We start from the raw sequence: 19,076 nt of genomic DNA on the forward strand, positions 1-19,076 counted from the left end.
CCCCCCTCTTTGCTCTCACCAATCACGCACACACTCACGGCTTGTAAACTTCAGTCCGTTTTTTACCAGCACAATGTTGCTAGGAAACCAGGATGTGATTAACGTGACGTTCACACACACAGACGCACGCACGAAAAAGCAAAAGCCCTCTTTCAATGCACCAGGGGAGCCTTTAGGATGTGTGTTTGATGCGACAAACATCAAAGTCACTGGCGTGGCGTTCGTGTGTCAGTGCTGACATAATGAAACATCCTCACTCCTCCCTGTCTGCCCGCAGTTAACTCTTTAAAAGTTGTGTCGTGGTTTCGCTTTTAACGTTGTAGGAAGAAAACTTTTAATGCGTGACTTTTGCCTAATTATGCCCCGTGGAGCAGCTCACCTTTAAAGGGCCTTAATTCAAAGCATGTGCAGCTGACCCTTTAATTCTGGTTAGACATACTCGTATGTCCCAGGGTTATAAGCGCTGTTCAAATAAACAGGACAGTTGTATTGAAAATTTCCATTTGAAAGCTCGCGGAGCCTTTTAGACTTTAACTTTTAGACCTTCACTCACTCTTAGGAGTAGATTCAGAAATAGGTACATTAGAGGGACAGTTCAGGTTTGAGCAGTTTGGAGACAAAGTTAAAGAGGCACAAGATGGTGCGGGCAGGTGCAGAGGTGAAGATAAAGGAAGAAGCCACAACTAGGACCTGTCTTCTAAGGCTAAGAAATACTTCCTAAGCACTGATCAGCCTCCCGAGAACTAGGGAGGCCAGGAGGTCGCTGTCACCAATGCATCCATTCTGAGACATTAGGTGAAATAAAAGGTGACAAAACTTATCTTTCTTTCTTTATTTCTTTCCTTCATAAGCTGAGGTGTGGCATTTGGCATGTGTAGTTTGCATTCTTCCAGTGACTGTGTGGGTTCTCTCCAGGTACTCGGCTTCCTCCCACAGTTCAAAGACATGCACTTAGTGGGGTTAGGTTAACTGGTGATTCTAAATTGCCCATAGGTGTTAATGTGAGTGCGAATGGTTGTTTGTCTCTCTGTGTTAGCATCAGATCGGCCATCTGTCGGGCGTGTACCTCGCCTCTCACCCTGTGTTAGCTGCCAACTTGCCATACAATTGTGAATGAGAGAAACAGAAGACAGTGGATTGATTGAGTGGCTCCATTTTTTTTTCAATCTAAACATTCAATTGACGATTGGATTTGTCTTTCATCAACCACAGTGTCACATGACTTATAAATTATTGCACACCACTTTCAAGGACAGTTTCTTTTAATCAGTGCCTCAACTTGGCTTGACTCGGGTTTTGTTTGGTTTTCCGTTATATTTAAGTACCACCTCAATGTTTTCCATTTAAACGTTTGCCCCCCCCACACACACACACACTTGTGAGATGAATCTGGCACAATTGCCTCTAATGCAGAGTAAACTGAACTCCATGTGCAAAATTGGTGGAATGCTACTTTAAAGCCACCTATTTGGAAAGGTCAGAGTTGAGTTGCAAGAAAAAGACCACCGAGTAATGTATCTATGGATTAGATGACGCTGTTGATTGCAGCATCTGGATTCTGACTCGCAAACAGGAATCTTGTTAGTTGGATAGAGCAGCTTAGAAAATCTGGAACCAACCAAATCTGTATCCAAACAAAACAGCTGTTTGAAGTTTTGTTCTGTGCAGTTATCCAGCTAACTTGGTCATTTTGTTTTGTGAGACAGGCTTCAGGAGACACGACACTTTCTTGTGGATTTTCCTCCGACCCTCTTTCAGGGACAAAATATCTCCAGAGGGCTACTGTGCTGTGTGGGAGTTAGCAGAACTTGTGCTTAGAAAAGGCTTTAAAAATAAAAGTCAACGTCTATTTTAGATCGTCTTGCTTCAGGTACTGGTAAGAATGTGAAATCTGGTCCCGGGGGTGCAAACGTGAGGAACAGGTCGATGAGGTTACAGCTGTTTATCTATTTATCCTTTCCACTCGTCGTTCTTCTCTTTGCAGGATCCTTCTGACTCAGCACCCCTCATGAGTCATGGCAGTATCTAACAAAGCTTCCAGTGAATTTTTTCTTGTCGTCTGAAGACAGTCTTGTCAATCCCCTTTTCTTAAGATCACTCAAAATCTTCAATGTTTAGTTAAAACAGTCTCAGAGGTTTGAATGCTGCTTTCATGCCACTGTTTAAGAAGTTTTAGACAAAAGAAACAGTCCAGCAAAGATATGAGGCTTGTCAGAGTGGAAAGAAAGAAGTTCCTCATTAGCTGTCATCAGTCACTAACAAGCAGCACGATGTTAGCAGGCCTCGTCAGCTTTGTCTTGCCTCAGGTCGTTTCAGGAGGTTGGATGCACTGGCATCTCTGCAGACACACTAAAACTTCCTAAAAATACTTTCTGGATTTCAAAGCAGACTAAACAACGATTTACCTGTGCTCCTCTAGAAATATACCCACATCGTGTTTAGGTGAACCCTCCTTTGAAATTGCACTCTCGCCTCATTGCCGGGTCACTCGATTATGCATATTTTCAGTGTTTAAAGGCGGCGACTGTTTCTCTTCCCAGGAAGCATAATGAGGGCGAGTTGCTGGTTCAGCCCATCTTTTATTTCAGGGTATATACACCAGCTGGAGGGAAATTATGCACCGCAGTTGCCAGAACGACATTGTCCAGCCTTGTCAGGAAGAGCTCAGATATTTTGAGCTCCTTCAAAGTGTGATTTGGAAGCTGTCAATTACTTCCCGTTGGAAGACCTACAGCAAAGCCTCCCTGAAGAGAAATAAGGTCAACTTTGCTCAAGTTTCTCAGTTAACTGGAACCTTCTTTTCTAAAGAATAGGAACACTTTTCTTGAATTCTTGAGACTTTTTGTTCTTGCTGGTGGTTTTTCATTATTGCCACTGGTATTTCATTTGATAGTTGAAAGAAGGAGTTAGCGATTGAACCTTAAGTTGGGATTGTCTGGTCCAATACACAATAACACTGTGGCCTTTAATTGTGAATGCAAAAGTCAGGGCCATATAGTCGGGGTACAATCGTGGTTGTATGTATATGGTTGTATTGGAGTCATGGGGGTTAGGGTTTGCCAGGGTTTGTGTAGATGGGACGGTGTTCCCATGTTGCACTGCTATGACATCAAAACAATGTGATTGCCCGTTCCCCCCCTTCCCCTTGTGACACATGGAAAACATCTGCAGGTATTTCTGCAGTTTTTTGCTCTGCTTTAGCTTTTTCTTTGTGTTTTTGTTGTTCTCACACATCAAACCATTTGGTTCAGATTAAATACTTCAGTATAAGAAAGCTGAGGATGACTTTAGGGGAGCATGATCGTGTGGTGGTTAGCATCGTTCTTTCACAGGAAGACGGCCTTTCTGTGTGAAATATACTCTCCAGGTACTCTGGCTTCCTCCCACAGTCCAAAGAGATGCCTTGGGTTTAGGTTAGTTGGTGATTCAGTATTGGCCGTAGGTGTTAATGGTTGCCTGTCACTATGTGTTCGCCTGCGACAGATTGGCAGTCTGTCCCGGGTGTATTCTACCTCTCACCATGTGATAAATGGGATAGACTCCAGCCCCTTGTGACCCTGCCTGTGTCTGTGGTGTCTTTTCTGTAGAGTTTGAGTGGAGCTTCAGCCAGGACCTGTCAGCTATCTTGGTGAAGCAGGAGGAGCCTGATGTTGGCCAAAGGTTAGATCCTCAGCCTTTGGAAGCCCCGCCTCTCATATTAAGCCCCGCCCCTCCACACAGAGGCTCACCATGGAAACACACGGTTAGCATCCATCTGTCCTTTGCCTCAGTGATGAAACATTTAAAAAAATAAAATGGGTGGTGTTTTTGATGTCAGGTACGTTTGTTGTTTCTACAGGAGCGCAGTCAAGAGGATATGAAGCCCATTGCTATAAAAGATGAACCCAGAGAGATTGGACAGTACCTCAGCCTGCCCAGCGGTAACAGACACACTCACAGTGCCATAGTGGTTTGTCTGACTCAGATTATTTTAATGTTAGAAGTGGCTTCCTAGTGTAGTGGTTAAGACATTTACCTAACATCCCTGGTTTGAAACCAGAAGGAGACACAAATCCCTGGGAGGGCTGAGTCAGGAAGGTCATCTGGTCTAAAAAATCTGTGCCAAATCAAATATGTGGATCCACCCATTGTGGTGACCCCTTGTGAAGGAAGTGAGCAGCTGAATGAGTTAGTTAGTGCACATTTTCACCTAAAGTATTACAAAATAAATTACCTCAAACATCTGTTGGAACAAAAGCCTTCACTTTAAATATGATGAGGGCTTAACCACCCCACCCCAGCGTTAGAGCCACTACTACCTTGCAGACCATAATCAGGGCAAAAATACTCTCCGAGCTGTCTCTGCATATGCCACAATAATCACAGCAGTATAATATTTGGGGTCTGGGAGAATGGACTTACATTAGCTATGAATATCTTCAGTGGTCATTTGTTTAAAGTAGAAGCACTGATTCCTTTCACGTGCTGCGCTCCTTTTTAGATGATGCTCTCCAGCTGCCGCCCACCCCTCCCAGCAGTAACCACGGCGACAGTGATGGCTCACTGCCCCCCTCCTCCCCACACCTCCCTCTGCCGCCGTCTTCCCCTCAACCACAACAGAGGCCAGGAGGTCGCGCCTCGTCCTCATCCTCATCTTCTTCGGCCATCTCCTCTTCGCCCCTCCTCACCGCGCCGCATGTGAGTTAAAGAGCCCCTACCCTCTGTGCCCTCTGTTGTTTTTTTCCCTCTCCGTGCCCGTTCTGCAGCGCATGTGGGGGATTTAATGTGTCAGTGGTTTGGTGTTTGCTATAAGAAATGTTCAAATGACTGTGTCCTTATATAGCGCTGTGAGTTTCATAGGCTGCCCTTCTGTTGTGAAAGCAGACACTGTAGAGTTGGGATTTTTGATCTGTAAATCAGCTTAATTTGGGGTTAAATACATCCCATAATTTGCTGAAAGAACAGAAAGTCAGAAAATCCGTCCGTCTGGACGTTGTTTGTCTGATTCAGCAGCTTTTCTTAGAATAAATGAATCACATTTGCACTGAGGCCATCGTGACCCAATCTTGTTTACTCACAATTGTTCAGTGTCAGCAACATTTTTCTTTTTTCTTTTTTTCATTTTTATTAATGAAACACGTGAACAGCTAAACCATTGCACAAACTCCAACAGTGTTGTTCTCGTACCAGGGTGTAATGCAATGTAAGAGAGATGTGAGATTTTGGTGTGCTCGCTGTCAACATGCAAATTAAAAGCAGACCGACATAAATAAGAGACTGAATTATGAGAGCTTATTAGCATTATGCGCTGATGAAGTGCTTGTTTCACTGTGCAGAAACTGCAGGGTTCGGGACCCCTCATGCTGACAGAAGAAGAGAAGAGGACCCTGGTTGCGGAGGGTTACCCGGTACCTAACAAACTTCCTCTCACGAAGAGTGAAGAGAAGGCACTGAAGAGAGTCAGACGAAAGATCAAAAATAAGGTAAGCAGGCACTGCACCTTTTTGTCTTCTGTTAGTGTGCACGGCTGAACTGAACATTTAATTAACCAAAAAAACAAAAACGTGAGCTATTCCCAGAATCTTGGACTGCCTTGTGTTACTATTTCAAACAGAAATAGTAACACGTTTACCAAAACTTTTGCTCCAATTAGAAATGTGGTTTTGTGGTGGAGCAATGATTGGTTTTGTGCCCGTTTCTCCAGATCTCAGCTCAAGAGAGTCGGAGGAAGAAGAAAGAATATGTGGAATGTCTGGAGAAAAAGTAAGGCTGGAAAAAATTTTATCTTTCCGCTCCATGCACATTTCTTTTGGTTTACATTTGTAACTGTCGTCTGTGCTTTCCAAAGCCTTTAAAAAATAATAAGAATTGTTGTTTCCTTAAAATTATATTAAGAGCATTGTTGTCATTGTTTAGAAGACTTTCACACCTTAAACTGCTGACTCGACTCAATTGCTGACTGCTGTTGTCATGCCAGCCCAGCAGCTGTGCATGATTCTCCTAGACTGGCTTAGCATGATTCACAGTTCAAAACAAGAGCACTCAGAGAGTGCAGCTTCCTTCGAAGGGCAAGGGCTTTACTAAAACTTTTATTTTTACGAAGTTTTTATTACAAAATGCTGACGTCAGCCTGTTAAGGCGTCACTGTGAAATCACAGGGCGTCGTACTGAAAAATAAAAAGTGTGTTGAACTGCTCTCTCCATCCTCTTTAATATAATGTATTCTTATTTGACCTTGAGCCCTAACAATGAAGGTCAAACACTTAGCTAACCTACAGTAGGTACTCATATTCCCCAAGGCCTCGTTTATTGTTGTGAAGTTTGAAGACGATCCATAAGAAGCTGTGGCTAATACAAAGTTTTTAATGAGATTCACATGGTGTGACCTTGACCCGATTTTTACCACAATTAAATCAGCTCAAGCTGTTTTTGGTATCCACCATCACACAAAATTTGAAAATGATAACGTGAAAACTGTGCACGCTAGACTCCTAACAAACAGACAGACAGGCAGACAAACAAATGGATACGATTACCTTCTACCTCCCTTTGGGGGAAGAATAATCCTTAGTAATGTTAAGCCAGCCCTTGGTGCAGCACCTCCATTCACTCTTTGAGTAAAACAAGACCTTTTACTTCTCTTTCTAATCATTGGCTTCCCCTTGTAAACAGAAGGTTTTAACGCCAGATGCACCAGGCTTCTGTGGCCATGGCTAGAGCTGTATGTGATCCCCTCTCTATGACATCGCAGAGAGCCGAGATAAAAAAAAAAGCCATGTGAAACCAAAAGTTTTATTATTTGAAATGTTAGAATCGTGTAAATTACAGAAAATTAGCACAAGCACAATAGGCTCCCTTTGAACGGTTAGTTAGAGCAACATCTAACCAGAATCTTCCACGTCTTTCATCTTACAATGTATTTGAGAGTGTTAAAGAGCTTTGTAGGGTTTTATTCCCAAGATGACTCTCACCACATGTCTCTTTATGCAAAATCTTGTCTTTGGTCATTGCATGCATGACTGGCAAAGAAAAAAAAACCAGAAAAATTCAGGGGCCCAAAGAGAAAAAACGGTGGCGTTGTGTAACACTGAAGTGAGCTTGGTAGTTGCAATTTAGTCAAGAGCCAGATTTCTTTTTTTTTCGCATTTAGAGGTTTCCCTAACTGCTTTGGAGCTGAGCGCAGTAACAGACGCAAGAGCTCTGCCAGGGAATGGGAGGCAAATGCAGGTCCTTGTGAGGTCAGATATATATATATATATATATATATATATATATATATATATATATATATATATATATATATATGTGTGTGTGTGTGTGTGTGTGTGTGTGTGTGTGTCTGATAGAGAATTTAAAAAAAGCAAAACGCACAAAGCATTTCTTCAGCACTCGTCTCCTCCACTGTGATTCACTGAAGAACAGCAAAAGTTAACAGAGACTGCTTTTCTCTCCTCTCTACTTTCCATTATTCCAGCCATTCCTTGCTATGGCAGGACTCCAATAACCTGCTTAACACATGGGCCAGATTCACTGACTTTCCTGACAGTGGCAGTGAAATAGAGTTGAAAATATGGGTTTTCTTTTACACAGCTTCCACTGCGACAAATACAAGTGCCAACAAAGATTTGTACAGGTATACAAAATGCCCCATTAATCCCATTAGAGCGAGGGGAGAGAGGTGTGTCAGAGTGCAGCCTCTTTTAACTGAATCAAAGCAACCAAAGCAGCAGAGACATAAGAGGACGTGCATAAAAACAGAAATCCATCTCCTTCTATTTTTTTTTTCGGACATGAGGAGGGGATTATTGGACGAACCTTTAAAAAAGAAAACAGCGGGATGCTTTCCTCAAAGGAGTGTGCATGAATGAGTTATATTCCAAGCAACACACAGCGGGACATCGGGAGGATTAAAGGAAGCGAGAGATTAGCGAGACGTTACCCTGATAATGGAGATCAGTAGGATTAGTAGAAGACAGACAGAGGAGGAAAACAGGGTAGGGAGAAACTCTTGCAAGTGAGGCATTTTTCTTAAACTTTGTAACAGATTTGTGTTCTCAAAGATGTTAGTTTGACACTGTGCAAAGTAAAAAAAATGGTGTTGACATTACTGGGACCCACGGAGTGGTTAAAGTACATCTGAGCCGAGCAAAGGATTCTTTTCTTGTGAAATGATGAGCTGGTTAAATGAATTTGAGAGGCTTTGTCAGTTACGATGAACTTATTGACCTCATAGTTCTGAATTAGGACCTTCATGTTTCGCATCATGTCGTTTTTTCAAAGATCCAGCTGTTAGCGCAGTAACTTAGAAGAGCTGGTATGAATCAGCAATCGGCTGTTCACCTCCTTTTAAGTCAGGTTAGCTGATTAGGCTAGGTTAAATCATGTCGTAGCTACAGACTGTACCTAAAAGATGACTGCCCATTGCTTTAATTGGGGCATATTTGGATCCAAGGATGGAGAGCCAAATTTATCAGATTACCAAGAGTTCAGTCACTAAAATGAGCAATGAAGGGAAGCGCAGGAGCTCAACAGCCATGGCTAGTAGGGGAACTGCAGCTTTTGGCACTTGTGCATTGCCTTCATTTGTCAGCTATGAAGTTTGTCACTTGATGATCCACAGTCACTCTTCCTACTACAACCTTCAACCACCTACAAAGGCCAAGCTGAGATGGTCTGGATAAACAGAGGCAGGATAGTGGCTATATTGCTCAAAGTATGTTGAAGATAGAGATGCCAGGCAGGAGGAAAAGAGGAAACCCACATAGAAGATTCATGGTTGCATCTTCCATTGTCCTCCAGTGGAGCTAGTTTCACTCATTGTGCATGTACTGTTTATAAGGTTGCAGAAACCTTCAGTCAGCTGAGACTGAAGACGTCACTTGGATGAGTGACAAAACATTTCTCCCAGTGACCACACTATGTCCAGGTGAACACAGTTAACCTTTTAGGATCCATGGATGTAGTGTAGAAGGACATGCAGGGGGGTTGGTGTGTCGGGATAGGGTTAAATGGAAGCAGCTGACCTGAAAGGGAGCAGTCTAGAGAAGAAAAAGAAGTTTTTCACTTGGCAGAAGATTTTAGTTTTGTGCCTCCTCAACAATAACAGATAATTACCGGTCAAAATGTTGTGGATTAGTGGTCAAAATGTACCTTTCATGATACTCCAGCCTTTGGGGACAACGCTGTTTTTCATTAGAGCAACATGTGCAGGGATAAGACAATAAAAACAATGTGTGTATCTCTGACTGTGTGTGTATCAGGGTGGAGAATTACACGTCAGAAAACAGCGACCTGTGGAGAAAAGTAGAACACCTGGAGACAGCCAACAGGTGAGGTTTTCACTCACATGCACGCACACGTGTGCCAGCATACTTTACTTTATCTTCCAGCTTTGAACAGACTGAAGCTGTTTTATGCTGGCTCCACACACCAGTAATACAAACCCACCATTCATGTAATGATGTTTGGATTGCGATCACTGAGAGCAGCAAGTGTGCAAAGAATGCAGCCTGGTAAACTGAGAGCCGGACGAGCTGCAGAAGGCCTTACGAAGATGGTTCTCGTTTTTCACCCAGAGAGAATGAAGATGCAAAACTACAAACAGGACTGTAGCTTATACACAAGCATATGCACACACACACACACACACGCACACACACACTCACACGCGCTCTGTGGGTAAAACCTTTACGGGATTTTAATATCTATGCAGCGTGAGAGAATTAAAGGGGTCTGAAGTGAAATTTATCTGTGCTCTATAAGCAAAGCGTAGACTCACCGAGGTGCCGCTGTCTCCTCTGTTATTATAACAATATGAAACCAATCTGCTATTATCCTGGAGTGGGTGGTTAGAAGGGTGGGTGGGTGTGGAGGGTTGGATGGCTGAGGAGGAGGGGGTAGGAGAGTCTGTCTGTCTGTCTGACTGTGGCACACTCAGCCTGTCATTAAAGTGGCGAGTTAACAGCAGCTTTCATCATGGAAGGCAGCCCCCTCCCTTCCAGCCACACACACACACACATGCACACCGATGAATATGTTAAACCACTGCAGGGAGGAACAATGAATTGGCGCAAACTGGGAAACGTGAGTCAGCACGCAGCCCCGTTCACTCTCATAAGAGTAAATGTGAGTTTAAAAAAAGGCTTTAAACAAACGCACTAAATTTAAGCTCCCAGTTCCTAAAAGTGTCCCAGATGCAGTTATTAGTGGTCATTTTGTTCCCCTGTGCTGTTTTCTTTCCGTCTAGTCGGATCCACGCAGGACTTGGTTAGGACTACCGGTTTGTTAGTTGTGTAACTCACACTCGGGGTTGGATTTGGATTAGCGTCTGCATATCCACATCAGACAAACGTTTAGGATATGTTTCGTTTAGCTTAGCTTCCAGCACTGAATTTTAATTACCTGACAATCGTTTCCATTGTCCTTGTTGCTTTTTTCACACACGTTTACTCGCTCACTGCCGTGTATTTTAAGCTGCGATAACTTGAGCTGTGGTTTTACATCAAAGACTCGTGCGAGTGATGCAGGTCAGCATCATTCCTACACGAGTTTACTACAGCTGACAGGTCGCGTTTCCCTGCTCTATTCTGGGGCCTGTCACCGATTTCAGCATGGAAATTTGAAACTATAAAAGCAGCAACAGATGACTAAGCGTCTGACTTTTTAAACGTTTAACTGACTTTCTGGTTTGCATTGCGCGCGCGTGTGTGTTTGTGTGTCAGAAACTTGATCTCTGTCTCCACTTAGTGGTCAGAGTGTGTCCTTACAGCCACAGACAGCTCATACCATCAGAGCCCTGCTCCCCAGATCCCACTAATGTGCTGTTTTCTAGTGGTTTTATTCATGCACTCTATTCAGCTTAGCTTTGCTCTCTGCTTGTTTTGTTGGACACGGAAAACAAAAGTAAATCAGGTGGTTAGAGTTCTCTTTGATGTAGAATAAACCCGATAATGAGAGCCGTGCATCTTTTGGCTGAAACAAACTGTACGTCTGAGTTTGTGTGTGTGAGACCTTTGTTGTGGGTTGGGTGGAGATCGAAGTCATGCATGCACGTTGTGGGTGCAGCCATATACATATTATAGAGATTGAAATTCCCAAACGCTCTGAGGCCACAACCTGTGAGAGTCAAAGTCTTCTCTGTACCACTAAATAATGACTACTGCCCTTCTTGTTCTTTAATCCCTGCCTCTGTTCCTGTCTCCAGGTCTCTCCTACAGCAGCTCCAGAAGCTTCAGTCGCTGATTTCAGGGAAGGTCGTCCCCCGTTCGTGTAAAATGGCCTCAACTCAGACAGGAACATGCCTCATGGTAAATACTACTGCCGCTGTTGCTGTTCACACACATTTATGTTAATATTTTTGTTGTAATTGAGGTGATTTTATTTGCTTTTGGACAGCATTTGGATTTATTATAACTGTATAAATATTACAATTAATATGTCTCTATGAAGTTAGCTTACCTGCCTCCCATTTGAAGTTTAGAAGATGCATTCTCGTTTGGCTAAATCATCTTAAAGCGGTCAATGATAATGATTGGCTCCTATCACTATATGTATGCTAAGCACAACTGTAGTGGTCATATTACTCATATCAAGCAAACTCGTATTGATGATGGAGCGAGTATATCACATGCATCTCCTCTTTTCCATCAGTCTCTGTTGAATGGATCCATTTTTCCTCCTTTTTCCTTTTGCCGTCTAAGAAGTTTAAAAAAATGTTTTTTGGTTCTTTTTTCTTTTCTTAATTTGGAATATGCACTGAAATTCAGAATTCAATAAGTTTGAAGTGTCTGCATGAGCCCAATACATCACGAGCATCACAGTCTGAGCGCTCTCGTGATTTTTATTAACACGAGTGTTATGTTCCCCTCTCTCCGCAGATGATGGCCCTGTGTTTTGTCTTGGTGTTGGGCTCCTTCTCTCCCTGCATTTCTCCCCTCTCCCTGGTCAGTCACACCTCCTCTTTGCCCTCCTCCCCCGCTTCTTCTCAGTCCTCCCCCTCTTCTCATTCTTCTCCATCGGCGGACCTCTACACCACCAGTCAGGGTAGGTCTAGAAATATGTTCAGTATTTAGCATCTTAGTGTTTATGGCAGATTTGTCATCATCAAAAGGTGTCTATCCTTTGCTGAAGTTTCCTTTTGTAGCTCCAGTCTAATGCATTCAATGCATTTCCAGTTATTAGACAGAGCAAAGAGCGGCATCACATTTTAGAAATATATTTTTCTCCATCTTCTCATATATACTGTTACAATTTTCTTCAAAATGAAAGCCCATTTGGAAAGTGGATACAGGTTTTGATTTTCCTTCCGAGCTGTTTTGCACTTCCCTATAAATTCACTTCCTTTAACAACTCACTCCTGGGAAAGCCCTACTGAAACCAGAAGTTAGGCTGTCATCAACTTAAGTGCAACTTCCTTCTGCCAGCAACCATCCTCTGAGTGGTGAGGTTTAATAAGCTCTAACCCCCTAAAATTGACCAGATTCCTCTGCAACTGTCCAGGGAGAGAAAGGCACAGTTATATGTTCCCCATACAAATAATTAAAAGTGGAAAACACATAAGTTAATAATTAAAAACAAAACTGGAGTCACAAGAATTCAGTATCTGGACTGTTTTCAATTCAGTGTTAAGAGTTGTGGTCATATTAGATTTTCTCCTCTGCTCCCTGTTTCACCACACGTGTGTAAGCCCCTCCCACCAAACACAGAACCGAGCAGTCAACCAATAGGAATCAGCTTTTAGCAAAAAATATGAGAAAAGCTCATCCAGTTGACTTTAAACTCAGCATAGAATTTCCTTTGTTTCACAGTTGTTGGAAAGTTTATATATGATCATTTCTGATGGGTCAGGGTCTTATAGTCAGGCCCTGACCCTTACTATGAGAAAGAACTAAAAAATGTAACTGGGATGTTGTTCGAAATGGGAGATATTTTGAAATATGTACAAAAAGCTTTTGGTTTCACATAATTAAAAGCAACGATGGCTCACGAGGGATGTCCAGTGAACGGTGCATGTTTCTGTGTCGTAGTCCGCTCCCGCAGCCTGCTCTTCTACAACGAAGAGGCTCCACTGGAGGAGAGTTTAGCGACATCAGAAGGAGAGAGGCTACAGTCAGAAGGCCACTCCCACAACCAGATCAGCCGATACACAGCTGACGGCCACAGCAACCAGACAAGCGGGTCCAAGATAGAGCGGAGGTACAAACAAACTCCACTGTATGCTGCAATGTTTACACGCCACTTGTCAAACATTAACCAGCCGTCTCTGCCTTTCTCCTCTCCTCAGAGAAACAAAACCAGATGGAGACTCTGAGTTTTTCTGACACAGCTCAGCCTCTCCTCATCTAACTTCTCAGCCCTGAATCCCTCCAAAGGACCCCAATGCTCCAGGTTGCTGAAATCAACATCCAGCTGGACCAAAAAACGTTTTCTGTTAGTTTGTTAGAAAATCCATTATCATCATCTCCTCTAGTGAGCTTAGATTACGGCTCCCATCCTGCACCCCTGTTACCATGCCTTTATCTACAGCTTCACTTGTCTGCTTTGACAGACTCTGTTGTACTTGAACGTTCTCGATTTTAAACAGACCTTCGTGCTGGAATCTCCATTGTTATGCACAAAAAAGAATCTTGCATCATTTTAAATACTCAACTAATCTTTTTTTATATGTAGTTATTAAAAAATAGTTTATAACTCACAAAACATTAAAAACACAGTCGCCTTACTAAACTTTAAAGAACCTGCAGTCAGAGCTTATAGATTTGATTGGCTTAAACAGGCCATGAGCACAAAATAGCCACAGCTGCCAAAGTGAAAGGCATATATGAGCCACTAACGCTGTGATCACGCGTAAAGACCTTTTGTGTTACTTTGTCAGACAGCCCTAAAGATGACCATCTAAAACAGTTGTTTCCCGTTTCCAGAAATATATTTAATTCCTCCCCAAAACAAATGAAGTGTAGCGTTCCTGTTCAGAGCAAAGCAACGCGGTCTTTTTGCAAGAGCAAACAGAAAGAATTATGGGAATGTGGCTGAAAGAAATGTAAAAAAAAAAGGCAGTGTACATTTAAAAACAGTGAAAACGTGACGTCCACTGTGGGATTCTAGTTTTTATCATGTAGTTCTTGTACTTTTATTCCAAGATGCTCCTGATGTGCCACATTAGGTTGGTGAACAAAGCACGAAGGGCTGCATCTGCTTAATATGTCATCAATGTGTATTTTTTCCGCAGTATGAGCCTCTGTTGTGTTTTTAGGTCATCTCTCCTCTGCTCTCTGTTTCCCCGTATACGTGAAAGCCCCTCCTGTACACACAGAGTGGAGCAGAGCAGTTGACCTAATAGGAACATTTGTAACAGGAAACACTTTTAAGCCAAGTGTGAAATAGATAACAGCATGTGTAAGCACCAACACCAACTAGGCATCAACATATGCTTTTGGAAGCCGTGCCATTCTGAAAGTGCCTTCCACTTCGCTCAGTTGAATATGACCAACTTGGCCTTACACCTAAAGTCCCACATGGAAACACAGGCCTGAAAATGTTCCTCGAACTAAACGATTTGTTTATTCTGTTGCAGAAAATGGATGAATCATCTTTTTTTAAATCTGGGTGAAACCTTTTTATTTCACATTCCTTTACACATTTGAGATCACAACAGTCGCAACTTGTTTGACAAAGATCTCTCTTACAGATCCAAAAAAAGTTTCGCTTAGCGCAGTCAACACAGGGTGTGGATCTTTTATCTGGCTTTAAGAAAAAAAATTATTTCCATTACGCTTCAGCTTTTTTACATCTGCATCTGACATTTGAATTATTTTTTCCAGCTCTGACCAAAATTCTGCTCTGTTTCTTTTGGGAGAGAGATCATATTTTCATACCGAGGGATCATAAAGAGGTTGGGGAAACATGACAAAAGTATTTTTATGAAATTATAAAATGTATATGTAATATATTTGCAGCATTAAAAAAAGAGCATATTTAATTTATGCATCAAAAAAAAGTTACTTTATCTTATTGTCTCCATTTTTTTTAAAAATAACGTTTAAAAAAAGCATAAAAATACAACTTATAATATATTCTGAGCATCAAAAAAAGAGCATATTTATTTTATGCACAAAAAAAAGGAAACAAGGAAATAGTGCTACGTTGTGTTTTGGCATTTAGGATGATGTAACGTTTTACATGCTGATTCATCGGGTGTAAAGCTTTGACATGATCTGTTTCTGTCTTTTAACTGTAATACAGTGTTTATGTTCCACTGCTGTCGCATGAAAATCTCTGAGGGTTCCTCGCAGTAATTTGACCAAAAATAATCTCCAGAATATAAGAAAACAAAATATTTGGGAAAAAAGTTTAATTTATATATATATATATATATATATGGTAATTAAATGTAAAAAGTAAACTTTGAATAAACTACACAAAAAGTATAGCAATCCTGATATAAAAATGTGGTCATGCGACAGCAGTGTATGTTGTATTTATTCCTGTTTGTAGAAAGTTTGTATATATTGATGAAGCCATTTAAATGACTAATACATTCCAGGCAGTAAAACACCACTAGTTTTGTTAATTACATAACTTGATTGAAAACTGACCAAAAAAAACAACACTTTTTGACAAGGTTCAAGAAACAGTGGGGGGGAAAAAAACACCCTTAATGACCAGTATTCCTTCAAAATAAAAGCCTTATCCATTATTTAAATCCTTTAAGAACGTTCTGCCACTTCAAAATCAATTTTAAGCGCCAGAAATTTAGCTACCACAGATTTTCTCCTTTTCTTACTCACGTCGTCTGTATCTGTTTCACGTTGTGACTGTTCCGTCATGCTGCACATGCTCCAAAAAAAAAGAAAAAAAGAAGAAAATCATGTGACTGCAGCCTGTCATTTTCACCCGTGAGTCTTAATGCACCGATGTACATAAAAAAAAAAAGACAACTTAATGTGCAGTTGTTGTAAATAAGGGTCTTGTTTTTGTATTGTGACATAGTCCAAGATCTTAACCTGTGGAATCTAATGGGGAAAAGAAAATTAGCGGGGTGGGATTTAAAAAAATAAATAATGGGGTGGGTGATTTTTTTTCCAACTTGTAAAGAAACCTGGATGACGAAGCAGCTGCACAGTTTGAATAGTTGTCAAACACCAGGAGGTGCTTGATTATTCCAACCACTCCATGAAGATTTGGAATCTATTTGAATGTCCTGAGGGAATAATCAAGCATTTCCAGGGAGTTCACTTATTTGAAATGTGTATGGATATGTCGCCTTGGTTTGTTGTATAGCGTCTTGCATGTTTCTCCATACATAAATATATCTATGTTATCTTAGTATAGTCAGTAGAGTAGAATCCAGCAAAATATTAAAAAACTGCATCAGCAACAGCGTGTCGGTGGACGTTCTTGCTTTAAATGTGTTTCTTGTGATATTGAGCTTTGCACTGGTCCCAGTCTTCGTCCCCTTTAACCCCCACAGCTTCAGCTGAAGTGTTTGAATATGAGCTGCCTTCGAAGATCCTCTGCCTGGCTGTCACGGTCCTCGGGTCTCTGGTTGAGGCTCTTTGGCTGCTCGAGAGGCTCTGTTCTTTCCAGAGTCCAGGCGTCTAATCCAGACTGCAAGGACGCGTTGTGGAGAACGCAGCAGGCCAGCAGGATGGATGAACTCCTCTCTGGAGAGTACTGTAAACAGGAGAGGAGGGGTAGCGGTTACAGATGCAAAAACCAACTCATTACTGGCAATACTACGCCAGATGCATTGCTATATTTCACTCACAAATAAGGTAAAGGTCTCATTTTCGGTTATGACCGTGGCCTGTTTGACTCTGGTACTGATGGTGTATCATTCTAATGCCGTGAACTCAGCAGATTGTCAGATGTTATCAGCAGATATCACCTATTTGCCGATCTATCAGTATTGGCTTTTATGACATCTGATAAATAAAAAAAAAAAAATAGGACACTGGAGAAACATCCTTCAGCTTTTTAGTTTGTCCACCAGAGGGCACTCTGCTGGGCAGAGCGTGAACAAATAAATACACTGTTTGGAGGTTAAAAATGTCTCATGGTTTATTTCTACTAATATGTTTGGGCCTGATTATTGGCTGTGACACATTTGCCATACCTGTAAGTATCCTTTGGTGCCATCTAAACATCTGAATCTGGTTTGGATGGCTCTGAAGGTTCGATCCACGATCTCACGTGTAGCTGCGTGGGCCAGATTGTATCGAAACTCTGCAGGGGATTCTGGGCAGTCAACTGGCGTCATCAGCCATTTCCTCAAAGGGTAACGGCTGTCACCTGAAAATCGGAAAACTTATAACCTCTGACTCCAACGCCACAAGCTAACTTCTAATAAGGAATAAAAAGTCCAGAGCTCACCCAGCAGCCAGCCCTGCTCTGTGTCCTGCAGCTGTTTGTAAAGAGCAGATCTTTCTAGAACAACAGTGTCTTGGAGTCCACCTGCCCAGTGCGTTTCTGCGCTAAGTAACAGTCCCCGGGGATCACAAACCAGCTGACAGGCCACAGAGTGAAAGCCCTTCTTATTCACATATGAGGAGTCTTCGCTGTTTGGTGCTTTGATGGCCACCTGGAAATTAAATTACAGTAAGAGAGATGATTAGGTTACCCCTATAAAAACAAATGAGTGCATGAGCGTGCACGCACATAAACACACACACTAATTACACAATGTCATATAATGAACCTGAACACAGTCCAGCACCCCCAGGACTCCAGGAAATCCTGCGACCCTCTGAAACTCCCGGAAGGACTGCTCTATGGTGGATAAATCTCTGTTTGGAAAACATCATTATTATTATTCAAGTGAGATTTTCTTTTACTTCTTTTGAAGTAAAAACAAGTTTCTGGGAACACAAAGTTACAGTTTCACATTTTTTTGTCATTCCTGCCTGACATCAAGTGGCATAACATCATCGTACCTGTTGAACGTGATGAACTGAGGTGCTTTCTCCACCAGGGCTCTCGTCACATTGGACACACATCTCGACATTGACGCCTGGCTTATACCGATCGTATCCCCCATAGATGTCTGGAATGAACCTGATGTGTAGAAACCCAGTGCCGCCAGCACCTGGACCTCAGGACTGATGGCTCTGGAGCGCTGGGTTCGCCTGCATAGACCCTGGAACACAACAGAGTAGTGTTTGCATATTTCATAAAGACAAAGTTAAACTGATCTCTTAACATGACATGAAGGCCCACAAACCTCTCTGAGTAATTCCACCAGATACAAGATAAAGTCTCTGGGGAAGCCAAATTGCGTGATGAGGAAACTGTCTGAGACTGAGTCCAGGTCAAAGCGGTCAAGGGTCTTGTGGCCTCGACCATGCAGGAGTAGATCACAGTCCAAGATGGCTATAGGGATGGCCATGCTGAGGATAAGAAAACGTTTCCTTTTAATTGCTAATAAGTGCAACTCAATTTAAATACTTGGTATAGCCTTATTTCCTCAAACCTGGGAGGAATTTTACATACAGATTTCCGACACATTAATCTACAGCATATATTATTCCACTAAACATTACTACAATTATTAATGTGCTATTTTGCTGATATTATATTTTCGCTAATAAGGAAAACCACGTTCTTTGTATACAAGAACCCATTAAATACCGAGAGTTTAATACTAGGGGGGAATGTCCTGATGTTTTAAACGTTATTATCAGCAAGCCATCATTAGCTTTAGGGATAGCTCCAGTACATGTGAGTCAAGTCAAGCCAGCGTGCTAACGTGCTACCCTAGCTTGCGTTTATTATTATTATTATTATTTTTCTTTGCTCACTTGAGATGACAACTTTGCTGTCATGTAGTAGTGGGACAGTTGCAAATCGAATTGAAAGCACTGATAAATAATTTTTGCACGATTAAGGACAATACTCTTACCTTCAGATAAAAAATAAAGCATTTATGGGCCCAAAAAACAAGTCATTGAAATAGCTAACGTTAACCTGCGGTTCTCAATTCGCAGATTCGCCACACAGACTGGCGTTTATGTTTTAGATATAAGTTCAGTGTGGTTATAATTTTTTTTCAAATCGCGTAAAAATACTTCCTGATTATTCTGTTAAAAATTTGTTTTTTTTTA

The 19,076-nt window shown here is 41.8% G+C and overlaps 2 protein-coding genes across 4 annotated transcripts in view; one reads left to right on the forward strand and one right to left on the reverse strand.

Moving 5' to 3' along the window:
• creb3l1 (cAMP responsive element binding protein 3-like 1) overlaps positions 1 to 15,615 on the forward strand; it is a 38,570-nt gene extending 22,955 nt beyond the window's left edge. For both annotated transcript variants that reach the window (XM_040005991.1, XM_040006075.1), the window contains 10 exons: positions 3,588 to 3,742; positions 3,839 to 3,920; positions 4,481 to 4,677; positions 5,316 to 5,462; positions 5,684 to 5,742; positions 9,240 to 9,308; positions 11,183 to 11,285; positions 11,856 to 12,021; positions 13,005 to 13,173; positions 13,262 to 15,615. In XM_040005991.1, coding sequence (XP_039861925.1) covers positions 3,588 to 3,742; positions 3,839 to 3,920; positions 4,481 to 4,677; positions 5,316 to 5,462; positions 5,684 to 5,742; positions 9,240 to 9,308; positions 11,183 to 11,285; positions 11,856 to 12,021; positions 13,005 to 13,173; positions 13,262 to 13,298 — 1,184 coding nt within the window. In that variant the 3' untranslated portion in view covers positions 13,299 to 15,615. The remainder of the gene's footprint in view (positions 1 to 3,587; positions 3,743 to 3,838; positions 3,921 to 4,480; positions 4,678 to 5,315; positions 5,463 to 5,683; positions 5,743 to 9,239; positions 9,309 to 11,182; positions 11,286 to 11,855; positions 12,022 to 13,004; positions 13,174 to 13,261) is intronic.
• On the reverse strand, positions 15,356 to 19,011 carry harbi1 (harbinger transposase derived 1). 2 transcript variants are annotated; one of them, XM_040007399.1, is made up of 7 exons: positions 18,875 to 19,011; positions 18,197 to 18,362; positions 17,910 to 18,112; positions 17,675 to 17,762; positions 17,350 to 17,557; positions 17,093 to 17,268; positions 15,356 to 16,650 (listed from the first exon to the last, which is right to left on the reverse strand). In XM_040007399.1, exons 2-7 carry the CDS (start codon positions 18,359 to 18,361, stop codon positions 16,450 to 16,452), a joined length of 1,041 nt encoding a protein of 346 aa, XP_039863333.1. In that variant the 5' UTR covers position 18,362; positions 18,875 to 19,011; the 3' UTR covers positions 15,356 to 16,449. The 2 variants fall into 2 exon arrangements, with proteins under 2 accessions (XP_039863333.1, XP_039863402.1); XM_040007468.1 differs by lacking the exon at positions 18,875 to 19,011 and having other exon boundaries at positions 18,197 to 18,814.
• Between the last annotated feature and the right edge of the window lie 65 nt (positions 19,012 to 19,076).

The sequence above is a fragment of the Simochromis diagramma genome, unplaced genomic scaffold (genome assembly GCF_900408965.1).
Source record: "Simochromis diagramma unplaced genomic scaffold, fSimDia1.1 OVJJ01000381.1, whole genome shotgun sequence".
Lineage (NCBI taxonomy): Eukaryota > Metazoa > Chordata > Actinopteri > Cichliformes > Cichlidae > Simochromis > Simochromis diagramma.